This window comes from Amphibalanus amphitrite, unplaced genomic scaffold, assembly GCF_019059575.1.
Source record: "Amphibalanus amphitrite isolate SeventyFive unplaced genomic scaffold, NRLGWU_Aamphi_draft 001171F_arrow, whole genome shotgun sequence".
Taxonomy (NCBI): Eukaryota; Metazoa; Arthropoda; class Thecostraca; order Balanomorpha; family Balanidae; genus Amphibalanus; species Amphibalanus amphitrite.
Window position 1 is genome coordinate 60591 of NW_024882665.1, and position 26977 is coordinate 87567.

Below are 26977 nucleotides of genomic sequence, written 5' to 3' on the forward strand. Positions count from 1 at the left end.
GAATCACTCAGAAAGGGCGTTAATAGGGCTATCGAATGCGCTTTTCCGCGGCGCTGTAGCTCTATTGGTTCCCGAGTTATGCGTTGGCTTCTTGGAAATTTTCGACATTCGACCTGGAAATCGGCGAAATTTTGTCTTCAATGACCTCTGGTGACCTGACCTTTGACCTGACCAAAAAATTGACTGAAATGATTTCGTCATTATTTTTGACGCTCTTTCGAACGCCGCCTTCCGCGTATCGCTACGTGGCCCAGGAGCCGAGTTACAAGGGGGGGGGGTGTTCAAACACCCCCCAGCAGGGCGTGGAAATACAGGACCCCCAGCCGGGCGCGGGTTAAGGCAAGTTCCACTGTGAAAAACGACTCGTCTCAAACTGCGCAAAGGGCAGCATGATTGATGCTGTGCGAAGGCAATATCGGATCATAAAGTGTCGTCTAAACAGGTTGATCGATTTCCGCGACATGTGAGATGAATGCACGGTAGTCGCACGTGTTTTATCACAACGTCACAGACCATAAATCATCATAGAGTCGCCACCTGGCAGCATCGTGACCGAGCATTTTTTGCTCTGTCAGTGATCTGTTCACCACACCATTTACAACCATAAACCAACAGTGGGGTGCCTTAGTTCTGATCAGCCACCGTCCCACGTCTCCCCGTAATCAGCGCCCAGCCACGGAGAGGCACGTGGTCGGAGGACGCGCTACCGGATGTGATTCGAAGAGAGACGACGGCCGGGCGGCGGCCGAGGGGCGGCGCCGGCAGAGGGGCCCGCGCCGGCCGCCCTGTCCTGCACCGCAGCGCACCCCGCGGCCGTCCTGTGCACGCGGCCGCCAGTGAAAGTGCCCCCTATGGTAATGTCGCCTATATATCGGACGTTCCACGTGCAGACGGTACCAGTGTGCATCCATCCGGCGTGCAACGATGAAGGTGCGTGCCAGTGAGCTCCAGCGGTGTCCGGCCCGCGGTGGGAAACAGTGCGTGGAGCGCGGCTGATGTGTGGACGGTGCGACCCGGACCAAGCAGTGACCCGCCCTGACCCGGCGGCCGCGCACCGCTGCCAGTGGATAGAGGAATCACTTTTTACATATTGTGCAATTTTGACATTCATTTTGAACTTTTGAGCAAATTTCCAAATTTGTACATTTTTTGGTGCACTTTGCACTATTTTGAGCCAGTGCATTGATAAATTTGGCGAAGATTTTCACCTCTTTTTGCTAAGTTTGCAAAACAAAAATGTTTTATTACTGAGTAGCACAGCTGCTCAGCCTAGCTATTGTGATGTTACGTATCAGCACATATTTTTGATAATGTTCAGCCATGTTCAGTTCAGCCAAAGTGGTCTTAAGTTCTAAGAACTTTAAAACGACAAATGTTGTGAATCAAATCCAAATGTTGAAATATAAAACATATTAAAGATATCAAGTACCTCGAATATCTAAGATAATCGGGTTACTTTATAACGTGACGGATCATGCCTGTATCTCTTGATCAGTTTCTTTGGCCTCTTCTGGTATATTTCTATAAATTTACCATCCAACTTCCCACAACTTCCCATGTAGTCTTGGTATTTACCTACTCATCTTTGCACATTTATTTACTGATTTCTTCTTTTTATATCTGTGTATTTTCGAACTTTTCTATAGTAAAATGCGATATAAGGATTTCACAAAACAGGACGATTCAAGCTCATAGTTCATATTGTTCATGCAAACTTATTATCGTTGAATGATACAGCCCGGTACAGAAAGAGCTCTCGAAGTGCTCTAGCAAAGAAATAGCGCATCGCAAACCAAAAGTATCGCGGGCTATCAGTTTCAATGAAAATCACTTACTTCCCTGAAAGATATATCTGCGACAATGTCAGACAAAACGTTCCTTTTGATTTGACAAGACGTCGTTGATAATGATGATTTGGGTTTAAGGGGTATAAAGTAACATTAATCCAATTGAATTGATCTGAATTAAAAAACTAGTGCCTAAAAACCATTTGTCTTGATCAGGTTAATTTCGAAATTGAGCTTCAGAGATCAGATGTATCTAGGTATGCGTAAAATTAAAAAATTGCAAGCTTGACTGACCGGCGTAACGTCCAGCTAAGGCGAATTAACCCTCGCATGTGTAGGGGGGGGGGGGGGTCGGATGGACCCCCCCCATGGTTTTTCGCGAATAACTCGCGTAAAAAGCGGCCGATCGCGACGAAACTTTCAGTACCCTCGCATTGATCAATTTTACACCTACCCTGAAAATTTCATGACCCTGACCCAAATGACCTTTGACCTGTGACCTCTTTTCCGAGACCATGTTTGGCCGGAATCGCGATTCGGCGTACTTCGGCTCGCATTAGCCGTGCGTTTGCAAGCTTTTCGTGGTTTCAAACGTTCAAACATGTGATTTGATGTTGTTCCCATGCATTAGGGTGGGTGTCAAGGTCACCTGAAGGTCAGGTCAGGTCATTGACCTTTGGTGACCTCGGATGACCTCGGTTCACTTTTTCGAGTTTTGCATGTTTCTAGGCTAGTTTTTGGAGCTGAACTCGAATTTAGCAATCATTTGAACATTTACGAAGTAGTTTTGGTGCCTTCGTAACATGTTACGAAGCTGTCAGAGGCGTTTGACACGTACTACGAATACCCGTCACAACGCCTACTGGTTGACCTGACCTGACCTGACCCGACCTGGTCTAAATGCTTAAAGACATCATCTCTGATCAAAACTAACACGATATTCGTGATCAGCACCCCGAAAAACCCCTTAGCAGCCACACTTTACGACTTTCTAATAGGTCCCGATTTTCCCGACTTTGGGTCATTGACCTGACCTGGAAGGTCAACCAATGACCTAGGACCTTAAAATTGGGTATCATCGGCTTCCTCTCGTCACGGGCAACACGCTCGTTTTTTCCGCGAAGCTCTAGCTCGATCAGGGGCCAAACGGCAAGGGGGGGGGGTCCAACCGACCCCCCCCCCCCTACACATTAGAAGCTGGAAAACGCCGCACACATGCGAGGGTTAAGCATGTAATGTAGCAGTGCCTAGGAGATGAAATAATCTAGAACAACTAAACTGAAATGTCTTATTATTGCTCCATCTGGTGAGCAAATAGAGTTTGCACTTAATGCACAGGCTAAAGGGCTTGAAAAGCCAAAAGATACAGGTTGAAACTTAAGGCGTACGTATACTTATTACTTATAAAGCTGCAGACTTCAGAACATGCAGGGCGACCATTTTAGCCTTTGACGTTAAATGCGTATGCAAATGGCATACATAAAAGTTATTTTTGCCTAATTTCCAGCGCAAAAAAGTAGTCTGACATCGAACTCTAAATAAATCGTTCGACTTTTTTGCCCGCTCAATGTATCTGAAAATAAAAATATCACTAGAGATATATTCAAGTAAAAAGTAAATAGCGCCTCAAATCAATTAGCGGATAATCTGTGACGATTTCAAAGTACAATAAAACCTCGCTATAAAAATATTACCATCAACATGTCATTGAGTACAAGAGTTACCAGAGTTACCAAGAGTTACAATTTTGTTTAAAATGTACTTAAATTCTCCTGATATTCCGGATAGCTTCAAATTTCGTGCCGCCGTCTACCTGCGGTACGTTAACCCTAGAACGCCTAGGGGGGGGGTTGTATCAACCCCCCCCCTGAGGTTTTTCGGAAATAGTGCAAAAACGGCGGCGCGCAGCGCCGCCAAATTTTGGGTACCTTATGGGGCAACCTTTGCGCATCTTTTGCCGAAAAAAAATTGATCGGGTCATGTCAGGTCACGGAGTTATGACGTCATAAGAGGTACAGCCTCCGGCCGGATTTTCACAAACTGAGTGCCAACGCCCGAGGTTTCCTGCCGGTGGTACGGACATCGGTTGATGGATCGTGATGAAACTTCCCATGCATGTTGGGGCAAGTATTGGCTATCATATGGTATAAGAAATTTGACCGGGTCAGGTCAGGTCACGGAGCTATGACGTCACAAGAGGAACAGCGTCCGGTACTATTTTTGAAAAGCGCCCGAACCACTATTTTGCTAATTCTTGTCACCTCAATGGGAATATGCAGCAATATTAGCTTCTACAGGGAGCAAATGGACCTCCCAAATCCAAAAATACAATCAGATTTCAAAAATTTAAATTTTGATTTTTCGAATTTCTGCCGCCGACTGTGACCTTGCCGACTTCCGGCGCTCCCAACGCGCCATTTTTAGAGCTAGGGAAACGAAATACATACCAAACGATAGAGAATTGATCAAGGAACACGATAGTGAAGGTTTCAAGTCGATATCTCCCACCGTTTTGCCGCAATCGCCGCCGAAAGTTGAAAAAAGTCTATTTTTCCGAAAATTTGACCTTTGACCGGTCAAAAGTAGGTCAAATGTTGACCTAGGACCAAAAAATATACCACCAATCGCGAGATCTCGTTGAGAGCAATCCGTTGGTCTTTTCCGCTAAGCTCTACGACCTTCCGTTTCGAAACGCCAGGGGGGGGGTCGTAACAACCCCCCCCCTGGTCGTTCGTGTTATGAGAAATGGCCTGGTCGTGCGAGGGTTAAACTTTCGATCCAAATTATCACCGGTGAACCGGGCGCGGGCAAGGCTGTGAGGTGGGTTCGTGGTGTCATTCGCAACAAACACTGCTTAGCGAAGCACCCAGTCCAATAGCCTCCTGTTCATCCATCCGGACAATTAAAAAAAAAAAACTAAAACCTTGCTAGAATAAAACTGTAGTGCGATGTCATCTAACATCGCAATGTCAATGAGCGTTTTGTGAAACAGACACCATGGCTTACGACATTGTTCTTTCCGAATAGCTAATGGGCGAATTGGTAGAGTCAGGGACCGTGCTAAGCAAGGCTTGTCGCGCAGGTCCCGACCAAACCTGTCCGATCGGGTAATCCCAGGCAATGATAAAAGTGTGGATGTCAAAGATAAGCGCACCCATCAAGGCCGTCCCACTTATTGACCTAAATGGTTACAAGACACGAGTGCTCCCACCAATCGAAAACCATCCCCGACAAGAGATATATTGAGCGCCGGAACCACTCGAACCCTGGTTAAATCAACCATTTAATTTTTCAGTCCCGATGAAACTGAGCAAAGGATCGATCGAAAAATGTCAACATGGGACCGATTAAAATGACAAAACAAAACCTGTCGACTGCAACTCCCTTCTGATGAGAGAAAAATATAACATAAAACGATACTTTCTCCCAGGACTTAGGGAGTCAATAAAACCATGCTGAGCCTCGAATGCAAATTTCAAAAGTAGGATATTATCTGTGAGCACTCGAGGTGGAATGCGGACTCTCAGCGCACACCCGGTGTACCACTAACCTAGTGTAAAGCGAGGTTCACTGCAACTCGCACGATATTTAAATCCACTAGCGAAAGTTTGTGCTCAATGCGGTCCCCAGTACCGACTTCAGTTCATGCTATCAATGCATGTATCTGCTAGAAATCGTGCAAATGCATTCGGCTTTCTCTGGCGGAGTGCCTCCGCGCAGATGTCCCCGTATGCATACAATGCCAAGCCGGCGTATGTTCGACCCCTTTACCCGGAACAGCGTCGGGCGAAAGTCATGATGTAAATGTCCCCAGAGTCGCCGCTGTAACGTCATAGGGCATGGGTGACCCTGCCAACGCAAGGCGCGGTGACGCAAGCACGGCTGCAGCCGTCCGCCCAGGATAAGCCCGACCCTTTCTTCAGCGAGCCGTTTCGGAGATGCATTAGCATACTGCAGCGTGGTGGGGAATAGGCAGTAGCCATACCGATAGTCAGAAACGTGAGATATCCTTCCGACTTGGAATGAGATGCCCTGCCGCCACCGAAGCATCAAGGGTGCTGAGATGAAAGCCGACCGCCCTTTCAGCCTCCTGATGTCACCACACCGGGTCAGGGTCGCTGCTCATCCCGGAGTGCCGCCGCCCATACTAACAAGTCACGCCGACGGCTAATGTAGCGGTGTTGTTGTCGAGGGGAGGGTGTTTGGCCGGCGCCAAATGCATCAGCCGCCCACTGTGTGTCCCGTCCGAGCCTGGCCACGTTTTTGTGCGCCCTCTCTGACCGAGGTCCCGTCTGCCGCAGGTCTTCCTGTTCTTGGCCGTGGTAGCGCTGGCGTCGGCTGACACCGGGGGCTACGCGCCGCCGCAGTCCGACTACGGCGCACCGGAGCCGAGCTACGGCGCACCGGAGCCGAGCTATGGACCGCCGGAACCGAGCTACGGACCCCCGGAGCCGAGCTATGGACCCCCGGAGCCGAGCTACGGTCCCCCAGAGCCGCACTACGGACCCCCTGAGCCGCACTACGAGGAGCCCAAGCCCCACTACCGTCCGCGTCCTGTCGGCATCAAGCAGTCGCTGCTCAACTCGCTGTTCAGCTTCAAGGGCCCCCAGATCCGGCCGGTGATTCGCAAGCTTCCCATCTGGATCCCGTCGCTCAAGTTCTTCCCCAAGCACGTGGCCATCCCGATCCCGTCGCCCACGCTGGTGAAGGTGCCGGTGCGCGTGCCCAGGCCGGTGCCGGTCGCCAAGCCGTACCCTGTGGCCCGGCCGGTGCCCGTGCCGGTCAAGGTCCACTACGAGGTGCCTGTGCTCCACACCAAGGAGAAGGGGTACGGCGACGGCGGCCACGATCACGGCCACAAGCCGGCCGCCGGCTACGGCGCGCCCAAGCCCTCCAACGAGTACGGCGCGCCGTCGTCCGGCGACTCGTACTCCAGCTACTGATCGACGCGACGACGCGTGAGATGACGAGGTGCGTGTCGGTGGGGTATGGGGAGAGGAGGGGTGGGAGGGAGCGGAGTGTGGTGTCCAGACTGATCACTGAGCTGTGGCAGATCAATAATGGTGTAGCGCACGGTTTGACTGATTGTTGGGATGATGTTTGATCTTTGGGTTGCTTTATGTTGATTTTCCTTGTGTATCCTGTGAACCATACTAACAGTGTTTTTCCTCTCTTTCTCGGTAGATCTTGAGAGCGCTGCGTTCGCAGCCGCATCGGATCGACTCATCATCTGCTCAAACTGCCGGGCGACCGGTCCCTGCGCTGCCGATCGGCGTCCGCACCGCTCTGACATTTCGTCTCGAAACAGCCATCAAATCACAGGGAGCTGGCGTCGGCCAGTCACATTTATTACAAAAACTTGTACTCAGGGACCGCCAGGCAGTCCCACGAAATCCGCACGCAGCGCAGCCGCCATGCCACCCAGTCCGCTGTCTTGCTCAGCGGCTGGGCCCTCTTCTCTACCTGAGTGTCTTCCCCGGCCCGGTGCCACCCGCCACAAACGCACCTCACATGACACCTTCAGGCCGGCCCGTGTGGCCAAACTCATAAATCAAAACAGTGAGCATCAACATTGGATAGGAAATCAGTCGAGCGCCGCTGTGAAACGCTCCAACTCATCCGCACATTGGAGGTCCGGCGCCGGGCCGACGGGAAGCTGGTTGTTATGTTCTTTGCAAGTGGCTTCAAGTGTCATTGTTAAACTAGCTATAAGTGATTTATCAGAACATGCCGGCAATACGCGAGTCCTAGACTGCGCAAAGTTCGCACATTTCACAATACTCATCGTGTGATATCATTATGTGACGAGCGTGTAACCGGTGTGGATAATATATGTGTGTGAACAAAACGGAATATTCTCAATTGGAAAAGCAGCCACCAATATCACAAAAAAACATACTTGGTGGGTTGACGACACGACTGGCTACATATTGGTATAGTTCGTTTTTTCTAAGTTCGACCCTCACTGTAAACATCTTTTTGAACATAGCACGAGAATTGCTAGCTGAATTACTTAGAAAACTGGTTAGCGCACATTGTACTGGAGACATGAATAATATTTTCCAAATAAGATTTTTAACACCGATGATATACCGTTCTGTTAAACGCCGTGCGATCTATTGATCAGTTCATTTATAATTTCTGACAAGACGTCTATCCCTGTGGGGTTGTATATAAAGGCAAATACGAGCTAGCAGTCTGGAAAATAAGAGCCAGGGAGAAATAATTTTGAGTAAAATTAATCGTCTGTGAAATCAATGTGCGCCAGCCAGTTTTCTCAGTAATTCAGCCAGCGATTCTCGTGCTGTGTTCAAAGAGACGATTACAGTGAGGGTCGAACTTAAAGGAAATAGTTCACTTTTTAACATGGGTTTTGAACTGGAATAGCAGTTCCGTAGCCTGGGCTGAGACGAGCATAAATCAGGAGCTTTTACAGCCCAACGATCACCCTAGGCAAAGATATTCTATTTCTCGTCCCGAAAAAGGTGTCTTGCGTTGAGGATGTGTGCCTTGCATATATTCCAATCCAGTATGAAAAGAGCATGGGTACCGAAAATTCTTCAGAAACTAGAGAAATTATCTACGAGAACTCTAGAGAAATTCTCGTACTGATCAATAAGGACATTCAGCAGCAGCAGATCGCCCAAATGCCGGTGGCCGCGATAATTTCTCTAGTTTCTGAAGAATTTTCGGAACCCATGCTCTTTTCATACTGGATCGCCTGTGCCTTACAGAAACTGAAAAGTTCTTCTTATATCAAAATATAGAAAATAATCTTTTGTTATAAATAGGTTTTATTTTCTTTGCTGATCATTTTGAACATAAAAAATCATAAATCCATTGCAAAAAAAATAATTTCGTGAAAGTGAACTATTTCCTTTAAGAAAAACGAACTATAGAACATGGCACACCCTTCCCAATGAAAATGACGCGAGATGAGACTATCTACAAATGAGCCACAATGATACGGCAGTCACATGTTTACAAAAGGAAACGACTATCTTCCCGAAACACCAAGCTGCACATCGTAAATATTTGATATCGTCTCATTGCATGGACCGAAATACCTAAATAAACACGTGAGATGTCTTGGTATCGGTAGAACAAAGAAAACAGAGACCAGCTTAAGCACAACAAAGGCACACGATCTGATGCTGGTATGTAATAATGGCATAAAACTAACAAATAATTATAGGGGAAAATTATACCAAGTTCTTTCGTAACTACGATGAGTGGCAAACTGAGTAATTACTGAGGAGAAGTGTCTTAGGAATAAGATACACCGAGAAAAAGCTCCTCAGCTGTAAAGCAAGCCTTTTGACAAATACAATGTCTCCCTAGGAAAAAGGATTTTTACAATCTTACTTATGAAAGTTTGAGCAGGAAATGAAATTCGCGGTCCTCGAGACTACGGTTTAAAAAGACAACTTCAAAAACATAAACAACTCCAAAACAGCTGTGACACCGTCATAGAACGCACAGTTAGCCAGAGTTTCACTAGGCCACTGCCAGAACAGTACGGCAGTTCACCTGACACATATATAACACAGCCACAGTGTCACTAACAACCCACCCCGACACAAAACTGACACTGGAACCAGAAAATAATAAAAAAGTAATATACAATACACAGTTTGATCTATGCCACCTCATCACGACACTGTCAAAAACCGAGATAACTGCTGCCGTCAGCCGGCCAGCGGACCCCTCACTGACTCACATCTGAGGACACCCCGATCACCCAGCGGACGGCGATACCTCCTCACTGCGCGGCCCTCCTGGCACCAGCGGAACGGGAGCCGCGTGTGGCCCTCGCTGGCCGGCCGACCGATGCTGTAGGCGCCACCACCTGTCAAGAGAGGAGAGCACGCGGGTCACATGGTCGTCCGAACCCATTGATGGGTGACATACTGGGATATGGGACAAATAATATACAAAATTATAATTATAAAGACAATTATGGGGAAATATTGATTGGTAATCCAAAGCGTAACAAGGTAACTAAACCTAAAAACTAAACGACTAAACGACTAAACGTAACTAAACGACGAAAATGTTGCCTATATGTTGCCGCAACAAGACTGAATGATTCAGAGGCATGCCGATTATAGTTGTACTTGCAATAGAATATATGCTACACGCACCATACCGTACATTACAGCCCACCGCTAAAGTAATGTGCGGTTTTACCAATCTCAACGGATGGCTTTGACTGGCGATTTTTTTTTAAAGCGGAGTGATCGAAAAGAAGACGTCAATAGATAAAGTTGCAGCTGCAAGGGTAACGGTACAGGTTAGCTACATTCAAAGTTTCATTGTGGTCTGGCTAATCATTCCTAAGCTTCAGAAGCAGAACATACCCAGGACTGAAACCGCACATTACTTATGCCGTGGACTGTACATAAACGATTACAAGGGGACATTTGACCGTCTGGAGCATTTGGCCCTCCGGTAGCGCTCGAAATGGACGAAATTCCGTCATTTTCATTGCAAAAAAAAAACACTTAGCAAGTTTTATTTGGAAACGATTGTAATAAATATTACATAAGAACATATGAAGCGGAGTCCATTTTTGTTAATGCGAGAACCTTTGAGTATGCCCCTGCAGGGTCTCAAAACACCTTTTCTGCATCCACCAGTGATGCAGTATGTAACTAAATCACCTCCAGAAAATACAGTTATTCGTTCCATAGGTATTGTTTGCGCAGATAAAAAAGTTTCCATGTGCTTTAGGGCAGCGCTAAAAAAAAAAAAAAACTGAAAACGTCATGGTGCTGATACTTTTAGAGAGGCAAAAGAAAACAAGGTGCATCTGCATCGAATGCCTGTTTCCAGATAAAACTTTATGCTATAGAGAAAGTGAGCGGCTTCACTGAAGGTGGTTGACTCGTTCTGAAGCAGTCATGGCGTGAGGCGCATGGAAGGAGTGGTAGACTGCGCCGCACGACACGAAGGTATGCGGTACAGTCTATATAGCCGGGGATACCGGACCGCGATTTTTCCAAGTGACGAGTAGCCAAACCTTTTAGCGCCACCTCTTTAGTGACGCAATTTGCTGGCGAAGTGCCAACAGGTGCATGACACTTCTTGTTCCTCCGTTATAATTTTTTTGCCCATCAACAGCGACTAATACAAATGCAAATACCCCAGTCATGCGCGGGTTAAGCGCTCCTACGCGTGCTGTGGTTGGATTTCGGGCAACAAATACCCGCACGCGTGACCTTAGGTGACCTTTCTACGAAGCCGGAGGTCAAACAAGACCGATCATTTACGAGCAGTCATCAAAATACAGGCTAAAGGTCACCTTGTCGCTAGGCACCTGCGGCGGCGGCCCAATCGGGCATGACCGTTAAGCAGACTTCGGTGAAATGTGGAGCCCCCATGCGAACAATTAAGCGTGTCAAAACCCAAATACGAACAAGAGAGACCCTGGAAGATGTCCCCAGGTCAGGCCAGTCACGTTCAGTCAAAACTCCTGAGAATGTGACTGCTATGTCTCAGTCCATCGCAAGGCAACGCACGGCTCAGAGTTCGGACGGCAAGAAGTGCCCAAGCGTCTCCATTGACGCCGATGGGAAGATAAATAGGACGGTTATGACTTATGAACGTCTGCTCGACAGTGACGTCATTCCATGGATTATGAGGAAGTATTCCGAAGTCAATTTCGTTTTCCAGCAGGGCAGAGCACCCGCCCACAATGCAAGTTCCATCCAGAACAAGCTAACGGAGGAGCTCGGAGGGAGAAACCCATTCCTGGTGTAAGGAAGATGTCCCCCCCCCCCAGTCATCCGACCTGAACTCCCTGGACTAACGCATCTCGAGCGTATTGCAGGAGGAGGTTCAGGGAGTGTTCTATCTCAATCTAGAGGCCCTGAAGGCACACGTCGTGAAGACGCGGGAGGCAATGGACACCACTAACACCATCATAACATGCAAGTCTTTCCGTCCCTGTGTGGAGAAAGCCATCGCCACTGAGGGGGGTTATATCGAGCGGGAGGTGAGTGAAAGTATATGGCTTGACATGGCAAATCAATTTAATTTGGTGTTTGTGTTAAATATATGTATGTATAATGTATACGCTCTGGTTCCATTTGTTTGTCGAAATGCATGAATGCGCTAGAAGTTTTTGCGTACCCTGTATGTAAGAAATTTGCTATACCAACTAACCAAATACACGCTTTAAATTTTACTGTATTTTCATTCACAGCCACGGGCCAGAATCACCTTCCTGACTAATGGCCAGAGGCCAGTAACCCACTGAGAGCGGATTGAGGTCCCGGGAGGTCACATGTCGCAGTGTGGCCAACTTCCCTGCTGGCACCGTGCCAAGAGTACCGGTCTGCAGCGAAGAATACCAATAGCTGGTCTACACACGTGCGCGTGATGGTTTTCCAGTAGTTTCATATGAGGAAGGAGTGGCGAATGTGTTTTACAATATAAGTTTCTGGGCCAGGAAATCACGACGGTGACCATTTGTGTCAGGAACGCAGTCTCAGCCAATGCAGGCAAAGGAACATATCCGAACTTATTATGGACTCATGAGAGTCATTGTGTTTTGCACCGATTATCAGCACATCATTATCAAATTAAAAGACGAAGACATTCAGAAAATAGTCAACAGTAGGGCATTCACCAGCTTTGAACATTTTTTTATATATATAAATTTAGTTCCAATGTTTGAATGGACGGATTGACAGAGCCGAGGCCCACGCTAAGCAGAGCTTGTTGCGTAGACCCCGACTCCTACCGCCCGATCGCGCAATTCCAGGTAACGGGAGAATTTAGGTGCCAAAGTTTAACGTGCCCTTCAAAGCCGGACACGGCCTGTCCCACTCAACTGACTTCAACTGACTACGGATGCTCCCACCAACCGCAGACCATCCCCGTCAGGAGATGGTCTGCAGCATTACAGGTTGCTTTGTCTGACAGAGGCCCGGCAAGCGGCTACTGAGGCGAGAATCACTGGGCCAGGCTCACCACTCACCAGCAGTGCCAGTCACCTGCACCTAAAGCCGGCAAGGAGCTCATGCATATACAGCAATACCTACATTATGTCCGACACCTTTCCAACACAGAGAGCGCCAGTGGTCCCCCTGACTGTTGCAAAAGGTGGTGAAAGTTGGCAGTTGGCACTACGCGGGTTTATATCTATTCTGATTTGCATTTTGCATGATGAATGCGTATGTTTCAGTGATGCAGACTTGCTGAAGCCTTTTGAGTTCTCTTATAACTTGTGGAAAAATTGGCGAACAAAATAGGGCAGGTGAAACACTTTTTGCGATAAAAATTTTAGTGCCGTGATGCTGCATGGATCCAATTTCGACGACAAAGAGGAGGGACGGGAGCTTGTTGCGACACCTTTGAATATTTTGGGTCCTTAAAAATAAAACAAACATTTAATTGGACACCACACCAGGATCACGGATGTCCAATATCATTCAAATTTAAACGAGGTAAGCTGCCGGAGGTAGCAACGTTAAAAGCAGTTGACACTCAGTTGTTCGATTGCTGGGGCATTCCACGATAGATCGTACCAGGCCCGTCACCCTCATCTCTCAGATTTTAATGAAAATCGGATCTAAGGGTAATCATAGGCCCCAAAGACGCCTGGCAAAATATCAGACTTCTCAGATCAAAACTTTTTGAGTTATATTGCATTACATTTTTTTTTAACTTCGGTTTATAACGGCGAGTTTGATGGCCTATAACTCAAGAACGGGTTAAGCAACCAACAAACGGTGAACAGCACTAAGCTTGCGATGAGTCAATGATTAATATAACTTTTTTAAAAATTCCAAAGAAAAATTTTCTTTGTTGAACACAAATCGTATTCTTTTTTCATTTGCCTTAAATGACTTTTGGGACCAAAATTTTTCACATTTTTATTTTTTTTTTTCAAAATGAACTTCATGTCATTGCAAATCGACATGTAAAAAAATAGAAAGGTGTTCTTTCTATAAGTTCCTCATTTTCCCGCAAAGAAAATGGGTTTCGAGGGGGTTAACCCTCGCCGGCACAGGGGGGGGGGTTGATGCAACCCCCCTAAGGTTTTTCGTGAATAACTCGCGTAAAAAGCGGTCGATTGCGACGAAACTTTCAGTACCCTCGCATTGATCAATTTTACACCTACTCTGAAAATTTCATGACCCTGACCCCAATGACCTTTGACCTGTGACCTCTTTTCCGAGACCATGTTTGGCCGGAATCGCAATTCGGCGTATGTCGGCTCGCATTAGCCGCGCGTTTGCAAGCTTTTCGTGGTTTCAAACGTTCAAACATGTGATTTGATGTTGCTCCCATGCATTAGGGTGGGTGTCAAGTTCACCTGAAGGTCAGGTCAGATCATTGAACTTTGGTGACCTCGGGTGACCTCGGTTCACTTTTTCGAGTTTTACATGTTTCTAGGCTAGTTTTTGGAGCTGAATTCGAATTTAGCAACCATTTGAACATTTACGAAGTAGTTTTGGTGCCTTCGTAACATGTTACGAAGCTATCCGAGGCGGTTGACACGTATTACGAATACCCGTCACAACCCCTAGGTACCGGTTGACCTGACCTGACCTGACCCGACCTGGTCTAAATGCTTAAAGACATCATCTCTGATCAAAACTAACACGATATTCGTGATCAGCACCCCGGAAAACCACATAGCAGCCACACTTTACGACTTTCTAACAGGTCCCGATTTTCCCGGTTTTCGGGTCATTGACCTGACCTGGAAGGTCACCCGATGACCTAGGACCTTAAAATTGGGTATCATCGGCTTCCTCTCGTGACGGGCAACACGCTCGTTTTTTTCCGCGAAGCTCTAGCTCAATCAGGGGCCAAACGCGAGGGGGGGGGGGGTCGTACCAACCCCCCTTGTGCCGTCGAAGGACTCAAAATGGCCTGTGCCGGCGAGGGTTAATACGAACCCAGCACGCCGTTTCGCTTCTAATAGAGCTAGAGCCTCGCGGAAAAAACGAGCGTGTGTGCCGTTACAAGTCGCAGCGATTGGTACCCGATTTTAAGGTCTCAGGTTAACCGGTAGCGTCTGAGGTCAGGTTAAGTGACTGAACTTACGGGTTCGGTTTTTAGTAAATAACTTCGCAAAAAAATGGCCGCAGAGCCGCGATTTTGGCATCATTGTGTTCGCCTAGCTCAGGTGCGTCGAATGATATGATTTTTGTTTGGGTGAGATCAACTTAAGTAGTTGACCTCGGGTCAAGGTCAGGTCAGAGCCCCTCAGGTCACGAAGCTGGGCAAAGGATATCATATGGCATATCATTCGATTCGGAAGGTCTTTCCGGGTCTATTGGTGGCTTTCCCGACTCTCTAGCTTAATTTGATCGGGAGTTATTGACGAAAAACTCGTACGACCCTAGTGACGTGATGATGATGATGATGATGATGATGATGACGTCATAAATGACGTCACGCAAGGCTAACAATGCAAAAGTGAAGCATTGGACTTTGCAAGGAGTGCATGAAATCACGATACCATGTACGTGAGATAGTTTTAGATCATACTCGGCGCCAAAATAACAGTTTTTATATTTCCCCATTGACTTACAACAGTGATGTCACGTGACCGACCTGACCTTATATGACCTTTAAAAATTCCCAGATATACAAGTTGTGAGACCTCTGGAGGACACCATATATGCGTCCTGTAACTTTCATCTCGGACAGCTATGGTCATTGGTGTCCAAAACAATGACAGAACCAAACAGCCTTTTTCACTACCGTGCTTATAGGAAAGAGGGTTGGATGAACCCTCTTTTTATTTTTTTTTCAGATGAGTCGGACTTTAATTGAAATATCAGCAACCCGTAATGTCACTAGGCAACTTTACCACGCCATTTGTAAGCTCCCCTCCCGAAATCACTATTTGAGACCGTTATCGTGACGCAAAATAAATACATTTATAGAAAGAACACCTTCCTAATTTTTTGCATACTTTTTAACAATGAGCCAAACATTTTTTAAAGGAAATAAAAATTCAAAAAAAAAATTCGGTCCCAAAGTCCAAAAAATACAAATAAAGGAAAACTCGATATGTCATATATCAAAAGAGGGTATTTTTCAAAATTTCAAAAATGCATATTAATCTCTGTTTCATTGCAAGTTCAATGTATATAACATTTGGCATTTGAATAATCTGTCTTCGAGTTGCAGCCCGCCAAACTGAGCGCTGCAAAGCAAGATCCAAAAAATATTATACTCCATAACTAAAAAAATATTTATCTGATAAGCCTAAAATTGTGACAGGTGGATTCAGAGCCCCTGATAACCCCTGAGACCGATTCTCGTCAAAATCCGAGAGATGAGGGTGTCAAATTGGAAAAAATGGTACGATCTATCGTGGAATGCCCCTGCTTTAGATTTAGATTAATCTAATGCACATTAAATGCAAATGCATTACGTTGCGTGCAGTGCACTTGCGCAGTGCTGCGGGAACCCTGATTTGGTGCTGCTCTCAAGGCTTCGACCAACAATACACAACTAATGCCCAACAAAGTGACTCAGCGTTAAAAAATATTTGTTGCACTCGAAATTGCTAGAAGGTACGCATACATCCAAGATACTCCTAAAAAAACAAGAACAGCATACTCATTGAGGGGCGGGCCAATTTAGCGAGGACATTCGCCCAAGGACAGGCAAATTCCACGCGACTTACGAGTCACCTACCGGGCTATACTCATACTAATAGTTACTGCCTTCGCATGCTGAGTATTATAGCTGTCTGGGCGACGCATGCACCAGGCACCAATGGCCAATAAATTACAGACTAATCAGTGTCTGCTGTCAAAACAGAGTCAACCTGCAGTCGACAGACGATAACCAGAGACCTAAAGGGCACTCCAATCAAGACACTCACAACACTACAACTGGACAAATATCAAGGTTCCGTCACTAAGGTCATTTCATTCACAAGCACCCCTCATGCAGCTTTGCTCTCCCTACCCCATTCGCCCTGCCCCCCCCCCCCCCCGCCGGCGCGGCGTCGGACTCACCTGCACCTGAGCGGTGGTCATGACCGGCGGCCGGCCGCCGCTCTGCGGTACCAGCTGGTACACAGTAGCGGTGGTCAGCCCGCCGGCCACCGGCGCCATCTTCAGCGAGCCGGCCGAGACGACCGGCAGCGGCGGCTGGGCTGGTGGCGGCGCCTCCTGCACCCGTACCACGTGCTGCTGCAGCTCCCCCTGCGGCTGGAGCAGCGTCAGCGGCGCCGGCGCCGACTGCTGAGAGCCGGCGGCAGGCGGTTTGGCCGGCTGAGGACCGGGGGGCTTATCCGGAGGCGGGCCCGCGTCCGGATGGTCTTGCATGTGACGGACGTACGCCGAGCGCTGGATCGTCTTGAACATACACACATGACAGGAGAAGATGAGATCAACCGCCTCGCCCGGATGTTTGTCGCGTAAATGTTTCTTGTATGTGGTAGATTGGATGCAAGAGTAGTCACAGTGCGGACACTTGTACGGCCGCTCTCCCGTGTGTCGCATCTTGTGCCGGCGCATCGTGTTGTGGTCGGTGGAGGAGTACGGACAGTGCTCGCAGACGAACGGCTTCTGACCCGAGTGCTGCCGCTCATGCATCACCAGCGAGGAGCGACAGCTGAAGACGTGGCCACACGCCTTGCACTGGAACTGCCGCTTCTTTTCGTGCACCATTTGTTTGTGTAGTGCCAGAGCACGTCGGTCGGAGAGTATTGAGTTACAGATGTTGCACCGACACGACTCGATGTATGCCGGGTCCTGCTTGTGCCGGTGCTTGGCTCGGTGGTTCTGCAGCTGCTTGGCCGTCTTGAACGCCTTGTTACACGTGACGCAGGAATAATTTCGGACTTGGCCGTGCGTCGGCATGTGAACATTGATGAGCTGAGAGTATCGCGCCGTCTTGTAGTTACACCGATCACAGTGGAACAGGTCACACTCGATCTGGTGCTCACGCCACAGATGCAGCGACATAGGACGCCACTTTTTCGTCGTGTGGTTACACTCGGTGCACCCGAACTCATTCGGACTATCCGACAGATGGCAGCGCTGATGCTGGTCAAGTTTCTCACTGTCTCTCAGACGAACACCACAGTCCTTCTCCTTGCACAGTAGCAGCCCCAGCGCGCGCTCCAGCTGACGCTGCGGCGGCCGTCCCTTACCACCGGCTAGTGTGCTAATGCCCAGCGAGCGAGAGTCCCGCGGACGACCCTTCTTCTTACCGGCAAGCACTCCCTGTAGCACTGACGGCTGCATGGAGGACACTATCCCCAGCAGGCGGCGGCTCTCGCGCGGACCAGACTCAGGGTCGTCCTCGTCCTCCTCCTCCTCAGCCGCCGACGCCGACGCCGTCGTTGTCGCCGTCGACACCGGCACCGTTACTGTCCCATCCACACCGTTCGTCTCTGGTTCTGTGGGCTCCGGTTCCGCGGGCTCCGGGTCATCGTCTGTCGCCGTCATCCCACCACCCATCCAGGTCACCTCGAGGTCGTCCGAGTCGGTTATCCCCGAGTCCGTGTCAAACCGCGGCTCAGTCGGACTGACAGCACCACTAACACGGCCGATATCCAGCGGATCCGGGCTGATCTCGCGACTGGCCACTACCGGGACCTCCAGCTGTGGCGCCGGCCGCGGCTGCACACGAACCCTGCCGTGTGCGTCGACGAGACAGTGCGCCACGCTGGTGGCACTGACCACTCGCGACGGCGGAGAGCGAGCGGTGCGACGCCGCTCGCCCGACCGGCGCCGCTCGAGTTCTGGCCGGTGACTGGCCAGCAAGTGCGCGGTAACATCCTCCCTCTGGAGCGACACGTAGCTGCACAGCGAGCACTTGTGCGCCTCCACTCGCTCGACTAGCTGTTGGCAGATGGCCGAGAGTCGCGCGGTGCCCGCTGCCGCCCTGGCGCGCTGTGGGTACGGAGGAGGCAGCCGGCCGGCCGAGCTCACCACCACTGACGGCGCCGACGAGACGACAGCGGCCGTCGACAGGGGAGTCTCCACCTGCGGCAGTGAGAGCGGCACGGCACTGAGCAGCTCGAGCTTCGGCGGCGAGCCGATGCCGTCCGATGAGTCCGTGCAGAAGCTGGTGACGTCGAGCGGCGCGTGCGAGGCGGGCAGCGGCAGTACCTCCAGGTCGGCATTGTTGAGCTGAACCAGCGGCCCGCTGGGCAGACAGGAAGACATGATGACGTCGTAGTTTGGCTCACTGCTGACCGGGACGACGGGCGCAGCGACGGAGGCGGCTGTGACGACGCTGCGGCTGGCGGCCGGCAGTGAGACCGGGGTGAGGGTGACCCCGCCGCTCGGCCGGAGCGTCTCCATGGACGGCAGTGCCGGCTCGCGGCCGCGCCGGCCGGGCCGCGCCTCCGGCTGGCCGCCGCCGCCGTCCGCGCCGGTGGAGCAGGGCACCGAGACGGGAGTGGTGAACTGGAGCAGGGGCCGGCCGACGCCCGTCTCGCTGACTGGCGTGCCCAGGTCGACGTCCACCACAATGACCTCCTCACTGGGCGGCGGCGGCGGCTCGCGGCTGGACGAGTCCACCGACACAGATACCTGGCGATACACGGACATTGGTCAGCGATACTGAACTCCAGAAGTCAGCGATGATACAGACAACAGCGGCTAAGGAATAGCACCACGCCTTCTCATGGACCCCGGTTGCCACTCTGCACCTATCTGCACCTGGGATAGTCATTCATGACGCTAATGGTGACCGATGGTTCCTGAATACAGAACAGGCCATTTGTAAGACAGATACAGAGACCACTCACCTGTTCGATGACCAGTCCGGGGATGCGGGACGGGTCGGGTCCGCCGCAGAACAGATCGGCCGGCAGTTCTCCCAGCACCCTGTTCTCCATCACCTGCTGCTGCTGCTGCTGCTGCTGGGACGTCGCTGCCACCGCGGCCGGCGCCGGCGGCGGCCCACATACGGACACTGGGTGGGAGGCACGCGGGCCGGGCCCGTCCGATCGCACAGGGGTCGCAGACGGCGGCTGTACACAGAAGCCAGAGCACACGTCAGCGACAGGCAGACAGCAACTCAGTCAAACAAGTAACCGGCGAGGGGTTTAGGGTCACGTCGACTCGACAGTGATATTATCGTTCGCCCGGAAAAAGCAAAAGAGGAGAGGCGCCTAGGGGAGGAGCAATGATGTGAATTCGGCCCCATGTTGGACAGAGCTCCTCACCTGGGTAACAGGAATTGTCGACAAAGACAGGTGCTCCAGTGTCTGATTTGCGCCACAGCTGGGCGCCGTGCCTCCGTCCATCACTCAGACAATGCTACCTGCAGACAAGAGTGGATTGTATGGTAACAAGTAGGTAATGGCTGTGGGCAGAGATAATCATGATGACACTTAACCCGCGACCTGGTGGGGGGGGGGCTATTTTTTGCCCCCCCCCCCCTCCAGACTTTTCGATATATCTCCAGAACCGCTGCGCCGATCGTCACCAAACTTTCAGTACCCTCCCGGACATCAATTTTACACATTGTGACCAAAACTTTTTCCAAAGGCTATTATAGGTTGGCCGGAAATGACGTCAGAGTGACGTCATGTTCTGCCGTTTTCGACCCAAAAAAAGGTTTTGCGGGAAGAGCTGTCAGGCCTAAAGCTTTGCAAATACAGAAAAATGATTAAAACATAAAAGCTGTAGAATCAACAGGGCTACAAAACTGCTATCTCAGATTTTTGAAATTTTCAGATTTGGACCCCCAAAAATCAAAAAATAGTTTTTTTATATAATAATCGAAAAATCCAAAAAGTTTTTTGAATTTCGCAAAAACCGGAATATATGTGATAGTCCTTACCGCCTTCCATCCACATACCAAATTTGAGATTGATACCTCTTTTTTTGGCGGAGTTATAGCGAAAAAACTGTTCAAAATTGATGACGTCAAATTTTCAAACTCAATTTTTAGCAATTCTAGACCCCGTAGCGCAAAACAAAGACCACCATTAGACTCCCCGTGACGAGCTGCATCGAATCAATACCCATTTTATGCAAAACTATCAACTTTAAAGTTTGACCTTTTTTGGCCTGACCTTGACCTGACCTTGACCTGAACTTCACCAGAAAGTGACCTAAGCCGTACCTGATAGTCTTATAACCAACACCATTGAGTTGGAAATGAAAAATTGGCCATAAAGCATGCATCACACAACCTTAGTAAAGTTGGGCTCATGTGACCTGACCTGTGACCCTTGGTGACCTGACCTGAGCCCCCCCCCAGCCGAAAAGCTGGAGGGGCTCAGCCCCCACTAGCCCCCCCCCCGTTCCCGCGCCACTGGATGTTTCTTATTAATAGGAAGTAGGAACTTATCTATCCATCCATCAATTTTTTATCTTAAAACTCAAATATTGACAGCAAGACAGACTAGCATTGCTGGTATTGTAAAAGATTCTGTTTCAAATTATGCACGGTAAAAACCTGGAAATTGTGTATTCAAAAATGAGCTTACTTTGCTGAAATCACTCATGGCAGCTGGCTGGCACCCAGGCCATGCCCAGGCCAATGTCAGGATGATGGCACATAGTTGCAACAAATGTAAGGAAAACTTTATTTTTTCACTGTTACCGAGGTTAGAATTGAGTTCAGAAGCAGTTCTGCCTAGGGTAGTTATACATTGCATCGCAAATCAAGTTAGACAGCATGACATCACCACTGTTCTAGTATCTAGATGCAAGGCAGTAGGTAAGCACTTAGCACACGTATGGGATTTAATCAGGAATAATGCACATGCTAAAATTAGGCAACGTTCAATTTTCTCAGAATCAGTTTTTGTCCTTTTCACTGGCTAAAATGTGTGCTAAGTCAAAAAGTACTTGGAGCCAAATGCCTTTTGAATAAAAACAGACTATTATAGTTCAAACTAGCTGCATACTGATTAGCTTATTGGCCTCTGCCAATGGCAGCTGCATTTTTGACATTCTCCTGTAAGGGAATGCATTCCTTCCTAAAAAATGATAGATGTGTTGAACTTCAGTCAACGAGTTTGGTTACAGAGATCATTGGGCCAAAAAAGTTCCTGATTTGTTCTAGTCTCAGCTCAAGCCACAAAACTGTTCTTGAGTTCTAAAACCATCGGTAAAACGTGTTTTTTTTTTTTTTAGTGGCCGTAACCTACGTTACCGGCCTCGCGAGGCGGGCGGCGACCTAACTACGCCACGCAAAAGAAACCGGCCGTCCTACCTAAGACCGGTGGCCACTTGTACAGCAAGACTTTTAAAGGTAGTGTGCCACCTTTGAAAGATTTCCCATTTTATTTTTCCTAGGATAGGAAGCTTCTGTTTTTACCTAATATCGCAAAAGAAATCAAAAATGGGCCTGGAATAGTGCCTTTTTCGCCTAAAAGTTTATCGGTTTTTCGATATGTATAACAACTGTAGTGGGCTGAGCTGCAAACAGGCGTCGGCAACAATCGCGAATGCGGCGCACATGTGACAATAAGCAAAGGTCATTATAGAGTTACGACGTACGGGAATGAGTTATCAGCTGTCTAATCGTAGACAACTCTCTCTCTTAAGTTATGGCCCCATTTCACCACACGCAAGTGGCAGAAATGACGATGATCAGCTGACGCATTTTTCTTGGCCGAAGTCAGAGCGCGCGGCCCGACGCACCACCACCGCACCACAAAGTATGAGCAGAAGCCGCGCCCAAAGCCAGGGCCCCGGTAACGTGAGGTAGCCGAGTCGGGGCAGCGTGCGCTGACCCAAGCCGGGGCCGCAGCTTTGGGCGCGGTCTACCGCATCCCCGCGGGCAGCCCCGGGCTATCACATGACACCGGGAGGACGCGCGGCCCCGGCTTGGGTCAGCGCACGCTGCCCCGACTCGGCTACCTCACGTTACCGGGGCCCTGGCTTTGGGCGCGGTCTACCGCACCACCTAACAGGCGTGTTCGAAACCGCAGGAGATGATGATGAACGGGTTTATCGAAACTTGATTGGATGAGCATATCGGTAATAGCGATTTCAGTGTGTGCATTTATTGTTCATAGTGGTGTGAAATGTGGTTGGGGTCAGGGTTGGCATTTTTGCCGGCAAAAACTAGTTTATGCCATTTGCCGGTTTAAACCGGTTTTAACCGGCAAAAAGTGGCAAAAACTGGCAAAAACTAAGGAATATCACAATGCTATGCTTGGACATGAATTTGAACATGAAGCATTTTAAGGAGAATTCGGTGAAAGCTTTATGCTTTCAAACAGAAGTGACATTGACCATTGAAATGCTTCATAACTCAAACATTTTCATGGGCTTTCCATAAGGAGCTAGTAAGATGCCTTTTGGGGTGACAAATGAGCCAGTGCAAGGGTGACTGGGTGAGTCCTGAACAATCAGAAGTGCGAAGGGGCATCTGCCACTGATGCGCACGGCACCGCATGGCACCTTACTTACCGTGGCTGTCTTGCCCCACTCTCCCCTACATGGAAATACGTTCCGTTGTGGATGTCTACCGACATGCATAGACATTTTAAGCAGGGATAAGTAATGAGGCAGCTTTAGAATGTTTAGTGCATCTATATAACTACCAGAAATGCATTTGTACATTTCAAATCCATTCCCAACTAGAAAAGTTGTAGGTTTGGCCATCTGAGTTTTAGCCAGTTTTTGCCAGTTCTTGCCACCAGGGTTTCTGCCAGCCGGTTTAAACCGGTTAAAACCACTGGCAAAAACCAGTTTTTGCCACCCCCTGCCAACCCTGGTTGGGGTACGACCGACAACCCGTCGGGGCGAATTTCGCACTGGGGTACTCAAAATTTGAAGAATTTAAGACGTTTCCATGAGTTTTGAAGGTATGGATAAGTTCTAAAAATCCGGTTCTCCTTATCTGGGCCATTAACTCCATATGGTCCAGGAAAGCTGGCACACTACCTTTAAATCTTTTACTTTCGGTTTCAGTAAAAGATTTAAAAATCGTTAGATCTCCGCTGACGTCACAAATTCTAAGGGGATATTCCAATGCATTAGCCCCTTAGAATCAGAAAACTGCAAGTTTGAAATTCCATATCTCCGAATTAAAGCATTTTTCGATGTTGTGAGTGCCCAAACTGGTATTTTCAGGCCTCAACTCAAAACTAATGTTAAAGGAAATAGTTCACTTTTTAACCCTATTCCTGGCGGGCTCCGCCGGGACAAGAAACTGGCGGGGGGGGGGCCGATTCGGCCCCCCCCCCTGAGATCTCGAGAACGAAGCAAGATAGCGACAAGCGGTAAACGGCATCGGATACGCACGGCCAAGATCTACAATTTTTACAAAGGTCATTTTCAGGTCAGGTCAAAGATGACGTCACAGGGGTCGAAAAAGTCAAAATGGCGGCGCTAGATATGGAGAGAGTTTTTCTCGAATAACTTTCGAATTAGTCAAGATAGGAACAAACTAAGGGCATCATCGTGATCCTCTCGTCAATCCGCATCGAATGATATATATGTTGACCTCGAAAGGTCAAGGTCAAAGGTTGACCTCAGGTCACGTGACCTCGAGGTCATCATGTATATCATTCGATGCGTCTTGACGAGCTGAACACAATGAGACCATCCACGCGTCTGTATCTTGTTCCTGTACGGAGTTATTGGCCAAAAACCTTTGGTGACCTTTGATGACGTCACATGACCTCACAGCTGCCCAACAGCAAAACAGACCTCAAGGTAGTGAAGGTTGATCGTATATGAAGTCATGTATGGTATATGGGGCCATTCCGACCCGTTTTAGTGGTGAAAACAGGGAGTTGATTTTTCCCCCATTGACTTATAATGGGGAGGTCGCGAAATTGACCTGACCTTAGGTCACCGATATCAAAATTCCGAGATATACAAATTGCACATACTGGTACCCTAACTAAACCCTGAAGAGAAGAAATTGATCGGTCAAAAACTCTAGCTCTGGCGTGATTGCAAACTTTTCTGAGGTAGGGTCACCAAACCGCCTCTGGTGACCTGACCTGAGGTCAGATCAACTCAAAATTTTCAGACATGTTGCGTAGAAGCCTTTTAGGAAAAGTCAGAAAATTTGAGCTTCCTAGCTCAACGCGTTTGGGAGAAATAACCAAAAAACCTCAGGGGGGGGGGGGCTCCTGAGGCCCCCCCCCGCCAGGAATAGGGTTAACATGGGTTTTGAACTGGAATAGCAGTTCTGTAGCTTGGGCTGAGACGAGCATAAATCAGGAGCTTTTACAGCCCAACGATCACCCTAGGCAAAGATATTCTATTTCTCGTCCCGAAAAATGTGTCTTGCGTTGAGGATGTGTGCCTTGCATATATTCGCATCCAGTATGAAACGAGCATGGGTCCCGAAAATTCTTCAGAAACTAGAGAAATTATCTACGAGAACTCTAGAGAAATTCGCTCCAGTGAGGCGCTCCAGTAACAAAAGCACGAGCAGATCGCCCAAATGCCGGTGGCCGCGATAATTTCTCTAGTTTCTGAAGAATTTTCGGGACCCATGCTCTTTTCATACTGGATCGCGTGTGCCTTACAGAAACTTAAAAGTTCTTCCTATATCAAAAATATAGAAAATAATCTTTTGTTGTAAAAAGGTTTTATTTTCTTTGCTGATCATTTTGAACATAAAAAATCACAAATCCATTGCAAAAAAAATAATTTCGTGAAAGTGAACTATTTCCTTTAAGGTGGGATGGTCACTTTCATAGCACTATATTTAAAGTGGTAGGCAATAGGCATATTTCTTAGTTCAGTTAGTTGCTTAAAGTCATATTGTATTTCAGTTGAGACAAGTATAATAACACGGAACAAAAATGATAGACGAACGCGTTTCGGCTAAATCACCGTCATCAGCTCTCCTTTTCTCACCGTTGGCTCTCCTTTTTAGACGCTGATGACGGTGATTTAGCCCAGTGTTTTTATATACCTTGATTTAGCCGAAACGCGTTCGTCTATCATTTTTGTTCCGTGTTATTATTAAAGTCATATTTTAGTACAGGGTGTTGCAGATAAATCCGACACTTGAGAGGCAAAATACGAAATCGGCAATGAAAGCATGAATATTGCACACACAGGTCTGGCATTTTATTCAGCACCAGTTCGAGTCATATGCTGCACTTCTACTCGATGTAACCGCCGTCGGCGGCGACGACCATCTCAAGCCGAGGGCGAAATGATTCGCACGCCTTGGCGACCGTGTCCTTGTCTACGGCGGCGAACTCTGCCATGATGGCGGCCTTGAGAGAGTCAACAGTACTGTGTGCATGCTTGTTGGTCTTGGCCTCGATCACGCCCCAGAAGAAATAATCGAGGGGGTTGCAGTCAGGTGAGGAGGGCGGCCACAAGTCCAGCGACCAGTGGTGAGGGACGTTGTTGAGCAGCCACGCCTGCGTCGTCCTGGCCTTGTGCGCCAGGGCGGAGTCTTGCTGGAAGACGTAGGGCCTAGGGGCGTCCGTTGGCGATCCTATGTTTGTGTTTTGGGGGAGGCAATTGATCATAGAGATGTAACATACTGCCCAAACTTTTCATCGTGAGCATAGCACTCAAATAAACACGATTTTTTCCAAGTGTCGGATTTACCTGCAACGCCCTGTATGTTCTATAGGGAGTTGAGCATTATTTCAGGTCCAATCTTTTCCTTGTTCATTTGTCTATCAGCCATGAAATTTTCAGGGTGGGAAAACAATTTGCAGGCAGTCCAAGTGGATTTCATGAGAAAAGTTCCAAAAACAGCATCATTTTTTGATACTTTATATATACAGGACCCTATAGGAGGCAGTCCTGTTACAGGAGCATAAAATAAGAGCGCTCCAATTTAAGCTTATTTTCCTGGTAAGTCACGAGCTGATTTCCTCAAATATTTCTACGGACACGACATGAGATATCAAAATTTCAAGTATGGCATAACAAGATCAGCCTTTGCCCTATGAACGATCTTGTTTGATCATAAGACAGCACTGAATTTAATGTTCTATGGAATATCATTATATCTGTGATTAACATGGCAAAAAAAAACATGCACAAAATACTGAAGTGAGGCATCACGAGCCGCCAGCCGGAAAACAGACGTAAGTGACGCACTACTGAAATTTTGGTTTACGGCTGTTCTACGCTGAACGAACAAACATAAAGCGATTCTCAGACAAGGATACACTGCATATTTGCAATAGACAGCTTGTGTATCAAACAAAAAGCTATAATTCCTCATAATCACAAAAATCCCATCCAAGGTCCGAATCTCACCAGTTACGCGCGCGTCGTAAACATCTACAT

The 26977-nt window shown here is 48.4% G+C and overlaps 2 protein-coding genes across 3 annotated transcripts; one reads left to right on the top strand and one right to left on the bottom strand.

Moving 5' to 3' along the window:
* The first annotated feature begins 526 nt into the window (after positions 1-526).
* LOC122370826 (extensin-like) lies at positions 527-7635 on the top strand. The gene is made up of 3 exons (XM_043346760.1): positions 527-930; positions 6089-6758; positions 6972-7635. Exons 1-2 carry the CDS (start codon positions 925-927, stop codon positions 6728-6730), a joined length of 648 nt encoding a protein of 215 aa, XP_043202695.1. The 5' UTR covers positions 527-924; the 3' UTR covers positions 6731-6758; positions 6972-7635.
* On the bottom strand, positions 7104-26977 carry LOC122370825 (zinc finger protein 335-like). 2 transcript variants are annotated; one of them, XM_043346759.1, is made up of 6 exons: positions 26948-26977; positions 19954-20051; positions 19534-19758; positions 16784-19315; positions 8671-9636; positions 7104-8131 (listed from the first exon to the last, which is right to left on the bottom strand). In XM_043346759.1, the coding sequence occupies exons 2-5, from the start codon at positions 20032-20034 to the stop codon at positions 9550-9552; spliced, it is 2925 nt and encodes a 974-aa protein (XP_043202694.1). In that variant the 5' UTR covers positions 20035-20051; positions 26948-26977; the 3' UTR covers positions 7104-8131; positions 8671-9549. The 2 variants fall into 2 exon arrangements, with proteins under 2 accessions (XP_043202694.1, XP_043202693.1); XM_043346758.1 differs by having other exon boundaries at positions 7104-8127; positions 8664-9636; positions 26948-26972.

Bases quoted from the DNA above. Each gene is read 5' to 3' on its own strand.
- LOC122370825 (XM_043346759.1), bottom strand. From the start codon at position 20,034: ATGGACGGAGGCACGGCGCCCAGCTGTGGCGCAAATCAGACACTGGAG. The intron at 19,316-19,533 runs GTGAGTGGTCTC...GTGTATCGCCAG, and splicing joins CCGGACTGGTCATCGAACAG to GTATCTGTGTCGGTGGACTC. The intron at 9,637-16,783 runs GTGAGTCCGACG...CTCTCTTGACAG, and splicing joins TGACCACCGCTCAGGTGCAG to GTGGTGGCGCCTACAGCATC.